This window comes from Meriones unguiculatus, chromosome 4 (assembly GCF_030254825.1).
Source record: "Meriones unguiculatus strain TT.TT164.6M chromosome 4, Bangor_MerUng_6.1, whole genome shotgun sequence".
Lineage (NCBI taxonomy): Eukaryota > Metazoa > Chordata > Mammalia > Rodentia > Muridae > Meriones > Meriones unguiculatus.
Window position 1 is genome coordinate 84351159 of NC_083352.1, and position 18867 is coordinate 84370025.

General features: G+C 47.6%; 1 protein-coding gene across 1 annotated transcript in view; it reads right to left on the reverse strand.

The window, feature by feature from the left end:
- The window catches only part of Tmem132c (transmembrane protein 132C), a 242963-nt gene that overhangs the window by 12926 nt on the left and 211170 nt on the right, over nucleotides 1–18867 (reverse strand). The window contains exons 5-6 of the mRNA XM_060382303.1: nucleotides 12183–12326; nucleotides 726–931 (exon numbers count right to left, since the gene is read on the reverse strand). Coding sequence (XP_060238286.1) covers nucleotides 726–931; nucleotides 12183–12326 — 350 coding nt within the window. The remainder of the gene's footprint in view (nucleotides 1–725; nucleotides 932–12182; nucleotides 12327–18867) is intronic.

The window sequence follows — 18867 nt, forward strand, 5'->3', positions numbered from 1 at the left end:
GGCAAAGAAGGGGAAGTTGGCATGTCCTAAGCTCACATGGCCCCATAAGCAACCACTAATCACATACAGACCAATTTATTTTTATGTTTTAAGCACGTGTGTGTATATATGTTTGCAGGTGTGCAGGTGTGCAGGTGTGCAGGTGTGCAGGTGTGCAGGTGTGTGTGCTTAGGCACTTGTGTGTGTATGTATGTGGGGCCAAGTGACAACCTCAGATCTCATCCTCAGGCACACTTTCTGCTTCCTTCGAGAGAAAGTCTTACAGGTACAGGAAAATTGTCTGTGGCTTTCTGCAGTAGGAAGTCCCTGGTCCAGTTATGAACATTATCACACTCTCCAAGAAACTGAGATACCGTCACCATGGAGAATGAAAGTCAAGTCTGCATTTATCTTGGAGAAGCTGAACTCATGCCCCAGGTGCTGGGGGCTGAAGGGCTGGAAGAGACAGCAGTCTGCTGTTATAAAGGAGCCACTTTGAAGCAATGGCTATGAGCTTCCATGTACTGTGAGCACAACTTAGTTCAGCACCTTCGCCTTGCAATGTATTGGCCTGGCCATGGGATCTGGGGCCATGACCTCCAAAGAATGTGCTGTTAGGGTTAGGGAGACATGGGCTGTGGAAACACCAGCGTCTACTGTATCCCGGAGCTCTTTCAACATGATCTGTAAATCTACAGATACACCTGGCTGTTGTGTCTGCGAGCATCTTCCCACCCCTGGCTCACCTCTTGCTGGCGACGATGGGGACCCGCCAGCCCTTAACCTGGCTGAGTTCTGTATCAGAGACCTCGATCTGCAGGGGAAGCCGTGGCACCCACACAGTGACAGGCAGGGGTGCGCTCAGGTGCTGGAAGGTGAAATTCACCACAGAGTCTACCTTGCCCTTGATCTCTTTGCCATTGACAAAGACATAGTCACAGTGGTCTGAGACCTGTGAAGAAGACAGAGAGGATGTAGTTCACATGGCTGTGCTGACAACAGTGTGTGTGTGTTGTGTATGTGTGTGTGTAAGAGAGAGAGAGAGAGAGACAGACAGACAGACAGACAGACAGAGATGGAAAGAGAGAGAGAGAGAGAGAGAGAGAGAGAGAGAGAGAGAGAGCATATGCACTAGTGGGTGCACACAGTACATGCACACGAAAGCCAAAAGTCAATGTTGGAGATCTCCAGTATCACTTTCCACTTTATTTTTTGAAACAGCGTCTCTCATTGAACCAGAATCATTGATTCAACTAGGCTGGTTAGCCAGCAAGCCTCTGCAGACCCCTTGTACCTGCCTTTTCAGTGCTGGGATTACAGGCATGTGCCGACATATTCAGTTTTTATATGGGTATGGGGAATCTGAACTCAGATCCTCATTGTTTCCTGCTGGGCACTTTATAGACTGAGCCATCTGCTTTGCTCCCAGTTCAGAGCCCGAGACAAGTATTCAGTGTCATTGTCTTAATGGGAAACTGAGCCTAAGGAACAAGGGTGAAGAAGCGGACCAGGGAATTCAGAGGAAGAGAGACGGCATTGGGAAGGTATACATGCTGCTTCTAGAATTAGAGTTCAGTCTCTCGGTGCCTCCTGAGAGCACCAGAACTGCCCATCTAAGAGGCAAGAGGTGCGCTATTTTCCAGCTCCGAGCTCCCAGGCTGTGGTCGCCTTTGCTGAGCTAGAAAGCAAAGAACAAACTGAAGTATGGACTTTCAATCTCCAAGCAAATTTTAATCGGCAAAGAACCGTGGCTGAGGCTAAAACGTGGGTGTACATAGGGCCTGTGTGCACAGGACATCAGGAGCATGATGAAAGCTGATGTCTGCGGAGAAGGTAAACAGCCCCATTCCCCAGATGGCCTACCCTCCAAGAACACCAAGGGAGCCTGCCACCTTCCCCTCCATATGCATTCTCATAGTCTCCCACACTCGTCCAGTCCCATTGGTCTTCTGTGATTCTCAGTCACATTTGTCTAGGGACACACTTCCATCCCAGTGTGCCAGGCCTGAGCAAGTCAAGAGTCCCGGGGATGCTGACCCACCCAGAACCTTTGGATCTTTACACTTGTACTATTGCTGTTCTCATGAGAGTGGTGGGATCTCACAGGTGACTTCCTGTCTCTGCCTGGGTCCTCACCTTTTTCTTTCCCTTCTCTTGGGCTCTTGTATTTGCCTTCCCTCTCCTCATCCATTTCTGCTTTTAGAAGCCTTCTCCCACAAAGGGGATGGTCCAGAGAAGAAAAGAAACAGGCAAAGAATAAGAAGCTAGCAATCTGCAAGCACCTGGCCTTTATGTTCCAGAGGCCATGATGCACTTTCTCCAGACACACTTAGTTTCATACATACAATGAAGCCCAGGGGAGAGAGGAGGCAGCAGATACACCTACCCTCCCAGGCAGGCATGATGAGTGCCAAGGTCAGTGGCAATGTGCACATGACTGATAATGGCTGTCTCTGGGAGCCATGACAAAACAATTAGACCAGCAGTTCTCCCAACCCCACACCCAGTGCCCAGGTGATAGTTACATCCCTTGGAAATAAGGCCAGGGTTCTGTCTGTGCCATTCTAACGAACTGAAAATAGAAACCAAGTTGACTTAAATTGGTTCCATGTGTCTGTATTACTATTGAAACTGTTATATTCTTGATGGAAAAAGTACATTGTGTTCATTTTCCATTGTTTGGTCTTTATATCAGCTGCTCATGAGGTGGGGTCTGATCATAGTTGGCAATGATTAGGGGGATAGAAGGGTGGGTAAACACACAGAGCAGTAGATGAATGTATAGGTGGACAAGAGTGGATGAGTGGGTGGGGATGGATGGATGGATGGATGAGTAAGTGGGTGAGAATATGGATAGGTGTGTGGGTGGGATGATGGATGAATAAGTGGAGCGATGGATGGAAAGGACAAATAAGAGTATAGATAGATGGGTAGATTAATAGATGGGTTGACAGATGTGTGGATGGACAAACGGAAGAGTGGATCAATGGGTGGATGGATAGATCAAAGTGTATATATGGGTAAATGGACAAGTATTTGACTAGGTGGATGGATGGGAAGATGGATGAATGGATGGACAGATGGATGGATAGATGGATGGATGGATGGATGGATGGATGGACAGATGTACTATAGGTAAATAGATGAGTGAATACATGTATGTAAGGATTAATGGATTTGTAGGCAGACAAATGACTGGAAGGGTAGAGATGAAAATGTGTGTGGGTGGGTAGATGGATGGATGGAGATATAGAGATAGAAGAATGAAGATGGGTGGGAAGATAGATGGACAGAAAAATAAAAGATAACTGGGCAGGTGGATAGAAGGGAGATAGATAGGTGGATGGATGGAAGGACAGACAGTTGTCCCCCCCCACATATGGATACACCTGTTTCAAGACAGCCACAAGAACTGAGGAGAGATGGTGAGACCCCAAGATGCCAAGATGACATACAAGCAACTGTGGCATAAACACAAGAGTTTAATCTGAAAGTTTCCAGCAAATTCTCGATCTAACCTTTCTAGGTCACTGACTCCCATGAGACTCTACCTAGAGATGATTTGTGCTGGCAAGTGCACAGTGGTTCAACAACCATTTCTGAGCTAATGATGTTCCCCACCCCTACAAGGCATCACACTAAGCTCTAGCTGCCATTCGCATGTCTGTCTTCTACTAGACAGTGTCTTCTGGAAAGACCAGGGTCCCATCTAGGCATCTGGGACTGACCAAATAACACGCTGTGCTGAGCAATAGCTGTTATGACTGGTCACCCTGCTCTTTCTGTAGAAGGACTGTGTATGGCTACTCTAGGCCCCACTTTCAACTCTTCTGTTTGGAGGGCAGATGGCAAGGGCTGGACAGAGAGAATTTTCTCCATCTGCTGGGGACAGTGGCCTGGAGCAGTAGGGAGGGGCCATAGGAAGGGGTCTTTTCACTCACCAGTCAAGAGTAGTTTAAAACTGTTTTTATACTGAGTGCGGATGGGAAGCAATTTCAGCCATTGTCCCAGACTTATTAGCATGTAAATGCTGTCCTGGATCGGGGAACATATTAGCATAATAGCCAAGCATAGAGTCTATCACTAATCACATCTTTAATCAATGTTGTAATTTACAGACCATTGACTTTCCTCATTTATTACCTTTCTGCACTCGGGTGGGTGGGAACCTTGCCTCTCCAGAATATATAAATGATTAGGAGGAACACCAAAGGTACAAAAGTGCTACGCACGATAGAGCCATCGTCCCTGCTGTTCCTGATGGTGTCACCAATGTCTGGGGACATCTCCGGACGAATTAATCATGTCCTAAGTGGCTGGCAGTGGGAATGAGGGTATCACACAAAATGAACAGGTTCTCTTACAAAAAGGAACTGATTCCTGCAGGAATCTTTCCAGCCCATTGGCTGCATTTCTCAGAATCTTTTCATCTCTGTCAGTGGACTGTGCACGTGAGCCGAATGCTTGGTGGGCGACTGCACCAGCCATGAGGACCGGGAGGGAAAGTCTAGGTAGTGGAGGTGTTGGTTGGGGAGCACATAGCTGTTTGTCTTATTTTGATGTCCCTCAGGGGCTGGTATTTTGTGATGACCTGCTTCCTGGGTGAGACCCTGTGAGTCAGTCTCTGTGAAGAAAGCATAGGTGCCCACTGCCAACCACTTATGTCTAGGGAACCTTCCTCTAGCCACTAGGGACTTTAAAGATTTACAGACACATAGCCTGTAGCATCCACAGCAGCCTTTGACTTTTGAGAACTTTGGTGAGACCATACTCACATATATTACATAGTCTTGTGCGATGCTAGCTTGGGACCACTCTGAGAATCATTCCTTTAAATGATACAGCTATGCGTCTTCTGTCTCCACTGTGTCTGTCATTGATCTAAATGCTGTTTGCAATGTTTTCAGTGCCATCTCCAATAACAGCCTGTCTTTGAATATCCAACTGTTTTCTTCCATGTCTCTGCTGGAGGCAAGCTTGGAAGCCTTAGCCCATTCAGCCTTCTTGTCAAAATAAGATTGCATAATGTACATTTAAAATGTGGAAAATTCAATAATCAGATGCCTGGCCTAATTCCTTTCTATTTTGGTGACTACTGCTGGGTATGAGTGGAGTTCAGGCATAGGGAAATCAAAATTGCTTCTGGATACACCTGATCTTATGAGCCAGCTCCGTACATTTCGAATGTCAATGGCTCCCAGATCTCATGCAACCAGATCTCATTTCCCGCTTGCAATATGTCTTCCTACCACTGCTGCAGAACGCCACCTCCCATCCTCCGGGGCCACTCGGCACACCGACAGCGTTCTATTTTGCTGATGAGAATCCCGAGGCCTGCTGAGAAGGGCAGCTTGCCCACAGCAGAGAAGACATGTTCCATTTATGGCAATAAGTTCAGAGCTCACCCAGACTGCTTCAACCCTGCACATTAACAGACTCTAACATGAGACTGTGGCCTTGACCCAGCTGGCCTTCCTGCCACATGGCTCTCTGGGTCATTTCTACCACTGAAGTGGCAGGGAAAGGCAGGCACTGAGAGGAGCTGCTGGCTGGCAAGTGGGGCGTGGACTTCAGCCAGGCCAGCAGCATGCCGGAACCCTTCCTGAAGGCTGCTCTGGCCTTTGTCCATTTGGTCCACCCCAGGCCAGTCTGCTTGGGCAGGCTGTGTCTTTCTGAGCTCAGGCAAGGGGACAGATGGTCAGGAAAATATAATATGAGCTGGAGGAAAGAACTCTGTGAGGCAACGGGCAGGGTTGAGGGAGACCAATGAGAGACAATGATGTCTGCCAGAGCTACAGTGTGTTGGGAGGTTGGTTGGGAGGGTTTTAAAGTGTACTCAGAATTCACATCCGTCCCGAACGTCGTTGTGGCCTTTGGACATGGGGTCTTTGCACCTGTCATTAGTTAAGGAAAAGACCATGTTGGCTTAAGCCTGACCTAGCTCTTCAATTTTTATTGAAGAACAATCATTAACATTTTTTTTGAGTCCTAGACCCCATCTAAACTCTGTAAAAGCCCTTGGATGGTGGGAAGACTCATTGACACAGTCCTGTTACCATCCTGTCCCACTACTGCTACTAAGTTCTCTGTCCCAGATCTTGATCTCTGCCTGGTTCTTGTACATGTTGGAGATATCTACCACAGGTCCTTTGCACTCTTCTTGATGCCCAAGGTTTCTCTGTATCTGTCTTACTTTCCTTCTTCATTTCATCCAGGCTTTTAATGCAGTGGATCCCAACCAGGGACAATTCTTTTCCTAGAGGCATTTCTGAATTCTGTGAAAATCAGAGCGGTCATGATTCAGGGGAACATTGCAGCTGGCAGCTAGTGGAGAAAGAGGCCGAAGGTGTATGTCAGTACTCTATAGGGCTCGGTAACAATCCCTCCCCCATGCTAAATGGGTACAACCCTAAATATCAACAGTGCTGACACTGGGAAACTGACTTTGAGTTAGATACCTATGCTTTCAAGGCAGGCAGAGGTACTTGGCAGAGACACAGGTTCAGGGCCCCTGGGCAGTAATGATGCTTTATTCTTAAAGCTCTGTCAGAACTCACAGGGTGGAGGAGCAACACCCCTAAGGTACAGAGGAAACAAAAGGCAGTGAGATGACTCAGTGGAGAAAGGCACTTGTCACAGAGGCCTGGAACCCACATAAAGCTAGAGGGGAGAACTGACTTCATTAAGTTGTCCGATGGCTACGCACATGTCCACACATATGTCACAGCATGTGTGCTGCCTTCCCCCTCCCCCGCCCCCCCCAAAATGATAATTAGAAAACAATGGAGCAGACATGGCAGGGAAGAGCCTGCAGATATGGCTTAGCTGCATTGTGAACCCAGGTAGTAGGAATTCTAGAGCTGGGTGACAGCACAGCTTCCTCCGCTTTAAAGTGAGGACTTCAGGTCCAGCAAGGGACATGGCTGAGCATCATCACTGGTCACCTGCTGGCCCATGGTGCATGGCTTCCTGATTCTGAGAACTGCTTTGCCCTCCAGCCTCCCCTCCTCCCGGAACTAGATGGTCGTTTTGGGTTTTTGCACTTTGCTTTGTATTTAAGACAGAGTTTTACTCTACCGCTCAGACCAGACCTGAACTCACGATGTCGTCTATGCTGGCCTCAGATTTGTGACAATCCTCCTGAATCATTCTCCTACATGCTGAGATCACAGGCATGAGCCAGCACTTCGATTTTGTGGACAAAGAAGGTACAGGAAGCACACATGGGGACATGGTTGTTTGTTTGTTTGTTTCCAGACAGGGTTTCTCTATGTAGCCCTGGCTGTCCTGGACTCTGTCTGTAGACCAGGCTGGACTTGAACTCACAGAAATCTGCCTGCCTCTGCCTCCCTGAGTGCTAGGATTAAAGGCATGCACCATCATGCCTGGCGGGGCCACAGTTTTAATATGTCTCCCACAGGGTCATGTGTCTGGTGGTGGCACTGTTGTGAAATCTCTAGGAGGTACAGCCTGGCTGCAGGAAACAGGACATTGAGGACCAGCCTTGAAAGTGTTGGTTACCTCTGCTCTCACCCTAATGGACTATATTCCCTAAAAACATGAGCCAAACACACCTTTGCCCTCTTAAGTTGCTTCTGAAAGACATCAGGACATAGCAATGAGAAACATAACTAATACCAATATAGTCAGGAATGTAAGGAAAGTTTTAAAAACTTGGTTATGTTATGTAAATATGTTTTTGTTTTAAATCTCAAGTATGGGATTTTAGTTTGGTTGTTAGCTTGCCCACCGCTGATAATTCTCTCATGCGGGGTGTGGTCTTTGACACGGGCTTGCCATACCGTGCTGGTAAGGGCAGCACAGCAAGAGGCTAGGGCTCTAGGGCTCTGAGGATACAAATATGAGAGCCCAGTGTGATGTGCGGTGTTGGCGTGTGCCGTGTAGAAGTTTGGAGAGACCAGAGACAGCCGGTGTGGCAGCTTGGAGGAGACAGACAGAAACTTTCAACGCAGCAACTTGGAGGCCTTGAGATTGCTGGCTGTGTCTGCTGCTGATGGAGACCGGTATAGCCCCAGAAAGAACCCTCTGACCCTAAACAGCCAGGAGAAGTAAAAGGTCTATGCCCCGTCTCCCCACTAACCTTTTCTCTCTTACCCAGGGCTAAAGGGTTGGTGAAAGGGAGGAGAAGGTGAAAACACTCCAAATAAAACAGAGTTTAAAAGCCAGCACTACACAGGAAGCGTGTTTTCCTCTGTGGTCAGAAGTCTGCCTCCTTCCTGCTTGCTTGCTTTCACCCCCTGATGTCACCACAAACCTGTGAATCCAGAAACTTTGGACTGTTACTAAGGACCTTTGCTCTCCTGAGGACTTGTAGCCTGTGTCAATAGGAATCCTGTGACAAACCCAGGCTGTCATCAGAGGGAATTGCTTTTGTGTCCTGGAGCCTGAGCAAGCACTGGGTATGACAGAAGTCAAGCTACCCTCTCATCACCTGTGCCCCGTGTTTACAGCTCAGTCCCTATGAGCCGCTCAAATGAGTTTATACCTGGAGGTCATGACAGGTCACACTAGAAATCCCACAGATTCATCCCGCAAATATTGACTCCTCAATGAACCACTGTTGGTGCCTAGCAATCTGGGGCCATGGGAGCAGACGGGAGAGGAGCTGCCAGGCTATGGACTGAAGGTGTTTCTTTAGGGAGCCCGTCATAGGCATCCCAAAGCAGGTACAGACAGCCCTATTTAAACTGCAACTCAGGCTCAGCTGGCCCCTCCCAGGAGGTCACCTTGTGTGAAGTCATCCCAGTACCCCTTTTAGCCCATTTCTGCCTTTATTAATGTTGGCCTCCTTAGTCAGTGGCCAGGCCTCTGTGAGGGCGGGGCCTCAACGGTTGTATTTACTGTTACCTCCAATCTCAGGACGACAATCAGTCTTCACTGAATGAAGTAGGCTGTGATTTATGAAGACAGCAACTGTGCACTGTCAAAGCTCATACGATTCAAGGATCAAATTGGACAAGCGCAGGTCCATGAGCCATGCCATGTCACTGGCTGCGAGACAGCTTTATTTCAAAGGCAGAAGGCTAGATACTTTGTGATGCCACTGAGACATTGACGGCACAGATGCAGCAGCCATATTTTTTCCCTAACCTTGTTCTGGGCGTCTGCCAGCCTAGCTGCTTCATTGTTTCTCTTCAGTGCTCTGTCCCTTCATCTCCTGAATGTACATCAAGGTAGATATGAACATTTGAGGTCCCCCTGGGCAGATTCAGAGGAGCTGATGAAGCTATACATGGGGCACAGAGCAGACAGATCCCTCGGCCTTGAGGTCCTTTTGCCACCACCTCCAGGCAGGGAGATCCATGTTGCACTGCCAGGAATCAGGGGAGATGACTTCGAGAAATGGCTGTTACTACATAACAAACCATGGCTGAAAAGCCCTTGTGTATGTTAAGTGTATGCACATACATATGTATATGTATGTGCATGTGTTTAAGGTCATGCACACATGGAAGAAGCTACAAAAGGATCCTAGGACACCGTCACACAGATTATCTGCGTCCCTGAGAAATTGGCTTGAGAGCGTGAGTATATGCTGTATGTGTGTGTGTATGTCTGTGGATAGATTATTTGTGTGTACATGGATTATGTGTGTGTGTGTGTGTGTTTGAATAGACTATATGTGACCACATGGATTATGTGAGTGCATGCATGTCTGTGAATAGATTATGAGCATGTTCTGGAATGTCTATAGATTATTATGTGCATGTATGTCTGTGAATATATTATATGTATGTGCATGTGTGTAGGGTATGAGGGTAGAAAGGGGACCATGAGGGGAGGAAGAGCTCTAAAGAGAAGGTGATGAAATCTGTGTGACAGGAAAACAGAAAATAGGGCTACTTGGAGTGACAAAGAGGACCAGCAAGGGGGTTAAGAGGATGGGAGGACAGTGGGGGGAGAGGTTGAATAAGAACAGGCATAATGACACATAAATGCCATCATGCATATGAAAAAAATATATATGGAAACCCATTACCTTTATACCAATTAAAATCATTTTTAAAATTCATGGGGGCTGGAGAGATGGCTCAGATGTTAGGGCATCGGCTGCTCTGACAGAGGAACAGAGTTTGGTTCCCAGCATCCATGTGGAGGCTTATAACCATTACTCCAGCTCCAGGGAATTCAACATCCTCCCCTGGCCTATTTGTGTGGCCTACTCACACAAATAAACATAGTTAAGAATAAAATCTCATACTAAAAAGTCCATGGTGAAAAATAGTATGGATGGCCTGTTGTCGTTCTGACAAATATATGGCTATTTGTACTAGAAGGGTGTTGAAGAAACACCTTGCACACGTGTGACCTGAGAACAGCCACACACACCACAAGGCCAAGCAGACAAATTGGACAGACTGAGTGACCCAGACAGGAGGTAACAGGGTGTGTGTCACTGGCTGACTGGCAGGTATCAGTTTAGGGGACACTGCCCAGATTGCTCGTATGTGAGAGCACGGCTCAGTGTGTCAGATCTGCTGGGCTCTCCCAAGATGCTAGAAAATTTCCAGACTTAAGGTTTGCGAGCATGTGGTCAGTCATTGCCCATTACATAATGCCAGAGTTCCCCAGAATCAGGGCTCCTCCTCCAGGACACCACCGGTCACATACTACCATGTTATGGGCCCTATATAAGATGGAGTTCAGGCTGTGGGTGCAGGAAACTGCTGGAATGGTGGCTGCTTTGTACCTGACCTAGGAACCACATTTTGTCACACAAAGCCATCACAGTGTGATTTGCCTGGTTACACAGGGGTGAAAACTCAGAGCCCACTGAGTCTTGACAAAATGAAACCATCTAGACCCAACCTCCTGTACGTGTATCAGAACGGGCTCCGTTTATATGTGAGCTCCTCTCTTTGCCTCTCCACAGCAGGCCAAATGGCACACACAAGCTCTGAGAACCGGTGACCTCACACTAGAGCCTGAGTCCCAGGGATGAGGCCAGGAGATGAACCTATACCCCAGAAATGAACTTGGGTCCTGCAGCTATGAAGCCAGGACCTAGTAAGGAGCTGAGTTCTGGGCATGAGACTGCCTTCGGGAACTCAGAAACGCTGCCAGCTCCATACTTCCCCCAGCTCTTGCTGATTGGACACTCTGCTGTGTCAACAGCTTGGGGCTGACCACGTCCTGATTCATTCCAGGAGGCAATATTCATTTTGAACACGCTTATTTCCCCAAAGATACTGATTGCATTCCTAGAAATATCCACAACCGGCTCCACATCAGAGGCCCTTATGTGGAGCTAAAGGTTTCTCTGTGTAAAACCATGGTGGCATTTATTTCTGGATTTGGTTCACACCTGGCTCTCATAGGTTGAGAAGGGAATTCTTTGCCTCTAGAAAATGGAGCAGATGTGGAATGGCTCTCCCAACAAGTTGGTGCTTATCCAACTGAGATTTTGCATTGTTCCATCAACATCTCCCATGCCCACAACCCATTACCGACCTTGATCAGTGGAGCCCTCTGCTCTCTGCTTCTCTGAATTCAGCTCAGAGGAAATTTAGGAGGCTTCCTGAACTGTATGGTAAATGTATTGAATAATGATGATTATTGTAATTTTTTTCTGAAGAGGTTTTCAGTAACAGTGGTATGAGTTAATCCATGTGTTCTCAGCCTGACAGAGGCATTCCTTGTATAGATATTAGAAGCAACATTCTTATTTATTTGTTTGTTTTAACTGCCTCCGCCAAATTAGTGATCTATCTGCATGTGTACTTGCAAGCCAGAAGAGGGTTCCAGATCTTATTATAGATAGTTGTGAGCTACCATGTGGTTGCTGGGAATTGAACTCAGGACCTCTGGAAGAGCAGACAGTGCTCTTAACCACTGAGCCATCTCTCCAGCCCCAGAAGCAACATTCTTAATGGTAAATAGATTTTAAGTTTAATTTGACAATTAAATAAATAAATACAGGAAGGAAGGAAAAGAGGAAGGAAGGAAGGAGAGAGGGAAAGGGAAGAAGGAAGAAAAAAGGAAGGAAAGAAGGAAGAACAGAGGAAGGCAGCAAGAATGGATGAAGAGTGAGAAGATACAATTACATGACACAGAATGAAGAGGTGAGGGTGGAATGGTGAGTGAAGCCACTGCAAGAGTTGGGTACCTGAACCCCATTTGAACCAGTATAAACTCTCCCAGTGTCTGGAAGGCTGGAGCAGATCCTCACCAGGCCCACATACCTTGATGACATCCTCATCCATGGCCTTGCACTCCACCAGCTCTGAGATGTCCCTCACTGTGCTGTTCTCCTCCACCGACACCACCCTGACAGGCATGGCCACCGTCTTCCCTGTGAGGATGGCTGTGTTCAGGAGTTCAGTGTCCTGCCAAAGAACCAGACACACCAGGTGAAGGGACAGTCTCCTTTCTGTTGGTACCAGGTGAAGCTTGGGTATGCTCCTGAGGTAGGCACTGGGCTACTCCTGTTAGACACGCCATGGCACTGTCCTTAGGAACTGCATCAAAAGGGCATTTTTTTGGAATAACAATAAAAAAATGCATTTGTTTTAGTATTGCAGAGCCCCAGCAGAGTTGTAGAGTAGCTGGGTGACAAGTGACAGAGGCCAGCTTTGAATACTTTGTGAAGAAAGGTATCAAGTTGGGTTGACGAATGCCTGTCTCCACCTGCAGAAGATGCCCAGAGCCTGTATCATCTCACATGGTGTGAGGGCCAATTTTGTTTGTCATCTTGGGAAGAGGGAACCTCAATTGAAGAACTGCCTTCTTCAAATGGTCCTGTAGGGCATTTTCTTGATCCATGACTGCTGTAGGAGGGTCCAGCCAACTGTGGATGGTGTCAGCTCTAGGCAGGTGTTTGAGAAAGTAGACTGAGCAGGATTGGAAGAGCAAGCCAGTAAACAGCACTCTTTCATCTCTTCCATAGTCTCTGTTTCAGTTCCTCCCTTGAGTTCCTGCTCCAACTTTTCTCAGTGGTGGAGTGTGACCTGAGAGTTATGAGCTAAAACAAATCCTTTCTTCCCTGGGTTTTGGGAAGAAAGCTTTTGGCTGTGGTGTTTATCACAATTCAAAGAAAGCAATGTAAAACACCTGGGTAAGAGGGACTTAGCAGGTAGAGTGAAGCTCAGGGTCTCAAGAAAGGCTACCATCATGGATTCACTGGGGTATCCCCAATGAAATCCTAAAGACCCTGAAGAAGGAGTCACGAGGGTCAGAGGACGAGCATGGAAGTGACCATCCCCTAAGATCCTGAAGACAGGAAAGGGGAGAGTTTTCCTTAGGAACACCCTGTAGGAGGGGCACGGTCCTGTTACGCAGCCCAGCTGGCTCTCACCTCACAAGGCTCATTCATCTCAAACCTCTGCCCTCTGGAAGGGAGATAGGACAAGTCCACCCTCATGCCTTACATTGTGGAGTAGCTAAGGCCACTAGTGGTACTTTACCGGCCAGGGGGCTTCTTTTCTCTGTTGTTGCTGTTTGCAGTGTTGGGCATGGAACTGGGAGCCTCCTCCTTGCTAGACCAGTGTCATACTATTGAGTGACGTCCCCAGCCCACAGGCTTCCTTTTTGAATTGAAGATCTATCTATCTATCTATCTATCTATCTATCTATCTATCTATCTATCTATCTATCTATCTATCTATGCAAATCAAGCTGTCTCCCTCTGCTGTCCCATGGGAGCCCACTTCACCGTACCCAAAGGCACATTTTATTTAATCTCTCCGTGTTGATGTTCTGGAGAATTGCACAAATAATGTGCTGAGTGATGGAGAAGATGCTGTCCTTTTCCAGTTTGGTTGGGGTGTGTGTGTGATTTCCACGTGCATGCAGGCTGGTAGTCCTTGACAGCCACACGAAGATGCAAACAGCCCTTCAAATCTAGGAGATCTACTGGCACCTTTCACCTGGGGGTCAATTTCTCCCAAGTGCCTCACACAAGGTATTTCTTCAGGGTGACCTTTCACTTGAAGCAGGCACAGAGAGGCTCCTGCTGTAGTGAAACCCCAGATTCTCAGACAGTTGGACCCATCACCCTGCAGTTGAACAGTGTTCTGCCTGCCTCTACACAGTGCCTGGGAATCCTGAGGCCAGGTTCCAATTATGGGTGGCCTCGATCGTGGCTATTACCAATGCTAAGAACACCACGGAACCCCCAAGTCAAGTTCATTATAGGTAATTTGCACAGGGCTGTGTTTCAGCTTCTCTCTCCAAATGGTCTTCATCCAGTGGCTTCATTAAGCAGTGTGGTCCCTTACGGACTAACTGTGATTAGCTTCCTAAACGGCTGTTACAGTTCCACAACTGCACCCACGTGCACACACACAATCATCGTTATCATTCTTTCACTTCAGCGCTCATCCCTGGTCAAGGCCAGTTGGATATTAGCAATTTCTTACTGACCACCTCAGTTTTAAGAACTAAGTCACAGAAATAAGAAACAAGGGAACAAAACCTTTAGTCTGGCCCAGGGGAGACATTCCTTGTACCCAAGAGCCATTCTGCTGATGTGTTAACTTCAGTGAGAGTCTGTTGCTATGCGGGCACACAGAGTCTGTCATTCTAGATTCTTTCCTCTTTTCCATCAGCTTCAGAACTTCCTGGATCACGTTTATCAAGGTTCCTCAGGATGAGGTGGCTATACCATTTGTGACTAGTTGACATCCAAGGGCTATCAAGTCCAGACCATTGTCATCCTGGGTTCCTTTGGGGTACTGCACAGAACACCGCAGATGAGGTGGCTTAAAAAATGGAGAGTTATTCCTCAAGGTGCTAGAGGCTGAAGTGCAAATCAAGACTCAGGGTCTGGAGAAGGCAAACAGCTAGTGCGTGTGTGTCTGTACACCTGGGTGTATGTGCCCGTCTGTGTGCCCATGTGAATGTGCCCGTGTGTGTGTGTGTGTGTGTGTGTGCCCATGTGAGCCTCACAGGGGATGTGGAAGCGCCACTAGTCTCCTAGAGATTCAAGCTAGTAATTGCGTCTTTGCTTCCCTGTCCCTCCCTCCTCCACTTCCATTAGACACCAGGTAACTACTTTGCTTTGCAGGCAAGAATCTGTAACACAGGCATGCTAACTCACTCCTGTCCCTTCAGAATCTGGAAGAGCCTAAGACTCCAGAAAAGATTCTCATGAGATTTGTGCTCACATGAATTGCTATGTCCATTTCTGGACAAATTGGTTTTTTGTTTTCACCTTTTGAATTAGAGAATAAAATTAGTTTTTGATGAATTAAGAAGTCTTAGGGATGCAGGCTCACTAAACATGACAGGAAAGTGAGCACTTGTAGCTGAGGTGCTTATCCCTGGAGTGTCTGTGGGGAGCATCATTGGGGTTCTACAGAGAAGAGATTCTGGGCGTGAAAAACACACAGTGGTGTGCGATTCAGCTATGGCTAGAACTGAGCAATGGATGGGCTACCAGACAGACAAAGTGTCATTATTTCTCTATTTAGCTTCTGTCTTGATGATATGTTCCTTTGTGAGAGTGGGGTATTGAAGTCTCCCACTTTTAGTGTGTTGGGATCGATGTGTGATTTAAGCTTTAATAATGTTTCTTTTCTGAACTCAGGAGCCCTTGTATTTGGGACAAAAATGTTCAGGATTGTGATGTTCTCATGGTGGATTTTTCCTTTGATGAGAACTAGCTCTTCTTTGAAGGTCTGCTATCTGTATTTGGTGCCATTAAATGGTGCTGGTGTTAGAGCAATTGCTGTGAGCAGTCAGGTCCTTGTCTGACTTTGTTGTCCCTCTGCTGGTCCATGAATTCCTTGCACCTTGTCTGAGGAGCTCTTTGTCTCTGAAGGATGTTTTTAAGATCCCCAAAGAGAAAACAAAACTTGACCCTGTTGAGAGGTCCACATCCTTCCTTTTCCTTGTTTCTTCTTCAGTGACCACCTCTTCTTCCAGGACTCCCTGGATGATCTCCTCTAGAAGGACAAACGTCCTCTCTGGATTCAGGAATGGATGAGTTTCAGATCTCTGCAAGTGCCTTCAGGCTGTCCAAGGAGCTGAGATGATCCCAGATCCCGGATGATGCCCTTAGTATCCGCAGCCTTACATACTGTGGCTGCACTTAACCTCAGATACAGCTCACTGTAGTGGGCTTGTGGCTGACCCTGGCATGGAAGAGGCACACCTTCACTCCCTGACTTAGGTTCATCTTCTGTAAGCCCTTGTCATCCGGGGTATCCTCAACCCCCACCCCCATATCAGCTTTCCCCATGGCTGCCAGGGAGCATCAGGTGCCCAGCTTCTTCTCTTTGTAGAGACAGCAGCCACCAGGTCAGCCGTGCTCACTTGTAGGCTTTACCTGAGCTTGACCCCAAGACACCAGTTCAGATTCACAGGTGCTGAGCCTTATCTATTAGCATCTTCAGGGGACAGAAGTCTCCCCCCTCCCCCGAAGAAATATTTCATGTATGCTTTCATTCAGTATAGCTCAGGGGAAAAAAGGGGGGCATGCGAAGGTGGGGGTAGGGGCAGCGGTGGGGGCGGGCTTGGTGTTATTACCATGGTGGAAACTGACACTTAGAATACCTCACCTCCTGGCCACCAAGCCCAGGTCTCTCTCTGTGTGAAATAGACCCCTGCCCAGCTGATACTAAGCTAAACCAGCTGGCCATAGCCACAGCTGGGACGTCACCAGTGCCAGAGGACTTTATTTCTCTGCGAACTAGGAGTGAGATTAATAAAAGGTCCTGATCAAAGTCAGCCCATTAGACAGATTTCTCAAAGGTAAATCATCTCTTGACTCTATGCCTTCTGTGTTGATGATGCCAGAATAACCGTGAGTTTACAGATTTTCCTTTTCAGTGGGGAAAGTACTTCACGTAATATACCATCCTCTCTTCCAGGGTTGTTTTTAGGGTCATCTCATAAAGTCACTGTGGTTCCAGAGGTCTCTGTCAGGATCGGAGGCTGGAAAGCGAGCGACCTTAACACTGGCCAGGCATCCCGATCCCCAGGTCCGCAGGACATGCTGTGCTCACAGCCACACAGAAGGGAGAGCCTTCTCCCTCTGCTGTGAATGCTGCTTCTTGTGACACCCGGGGGCTCAATGTTCTGTGGCACCGAGGAGGACTCCGTGTTCCGACAGCAAGCATTCCTAGACAGTCCCTTCTTAAGCATGCTTTTGTCTATTGGCCCCATCTCAATGAGAGACTCTCCCGCCATCCCTTACCAGCACAGATCCTCTTTCTTAGATCTTGTTTCTCTTCCAATTTGAGGGCCAGGATCAACAGGATGCTTTGAGATGGGTTTGTTTCGCTTCTCATTCAGGGGAACTGGCGCACATCCTTGTGTGTGATTGGTTTAGTTCCCAGTCCTTATCCCAGCCCCCAGCCAGTGAGGACTCCCATTCAGGAGCATAGCAGGATGGCAGCTGTTCTCCACCCTCCAGCCTGGGTGGCTGGATCGTATTTCAAGAGCCCGTGCTCCCCATGGCAGAAGAGGTGAGCCATTTAAGATAGACGAGGAGACCCTGTTCCTGTTTGGCAGGATCATCACATCATCCAGGGCCTCTCTTCCTTCTACTTCTCTCTTCTCTACACTGTACTTTTTTAGTTACTGTGAGTTCATCTCTTCACATGTCTCATTCCTCTTATGTGGAATACTGTTCCTTCTTCACATACCCGCATGGCTCCTGCCTCAATCCCCTGTATTACCTCTGTATGCCGCTGATTAGTAATATTGAGATGCCTAAGATTAGTGAGAACTATTTCCAGGTGTGTCTGGGAGGTAGTTCCCAATACAGTTAGAGCCCAAGGCCTCTGACTGGTTGACACGAATTCCTGGATGGATTTAGAATCTGATGGCATTGTTGGCTGATGAGAAGTGAGAGGTAAGCCCTGGTTGGAGGAAGTAGGCCACTAGGGGCCCCATCCTTGAGGCTGTGTCCTGTCCCCAGCCCCTTCCTTTACCTTTTGTCTCTGCTTCTTGTCTTGCAGTATATCCTCCATCATGCATGCCTGCTGCCATGATATTTTGCCCCAAGTGCATGGGGCTAAGTGACTATGAATGAGCCCTTAGAAATGTGAGCCAACAATAGATCTTGCCCATTCTTGTTTTTGTCAGGGATTCAGACATGGTCACAAGAAAAGTAACTACCATGGTAGCTATGTTCTCCATAGCTCATCAATGACTCTCCAGAAACATGATTTCTGTTCATATTTGTGGCTGTGCCTGTCTCCTTCTGAGACCAAAACCCCACAGAAGAAGGAAGGTTTCTTCCTCTTTCTCTTTTCTTTCTTTTTCCTCCTCCTTTTCCTCCTTCCTTCCCCTCCTCCACTCCTCACTGGCAGTTCTACTCTGGGCACCTAAGCAGTCAATGCTGAAGAACTCTTGAGCTACAAACATATGGTTGAGGTAGAAAAATGGACACTGTCTACAAGTCTTTCTAGTTTGAGTCTCTGAACATACCTAGGGCTGAGGCTGTTTCTCAGTAAACAGAACACATGCCTAGAGTTCACAGAGTCCCAAGTTCAACCCCTAGCACCTCATAAAACAGGCATGGTGGTGCACATCTGTAATCCAGAACTTGGGAGGTAGAAGCAGGAGGATTATAAGGTCAGAGTTGTGCTTGGCTACGTAGAAAGTGAGAGACTAGCCTGAAATACCTGAGATCTGGTCTTTTGGGGCCCAGGCCTCTTTGAAGGCCTTTGATTAAGGACATGGCCCTTGATTGGCTTTCTCAGTATGTATGTGTAACCAAAACCCTGGAAGGGCTATTGTTCTGTGGTTCCATCTTTGGAAGTGAGGCCAAGGCTTGGCTCAAGGACCACAGGCCAAGAGTAATGGATGGACTAGCGTGACAAGCTGTGTTATGATCAGGAGTCAGAGTCCACTCAAAGCTCCAGTTTTGTCTTGGGAGGTAGGTGATGCAGGGGTTTTACAATGGCAATGTGGAAGGCT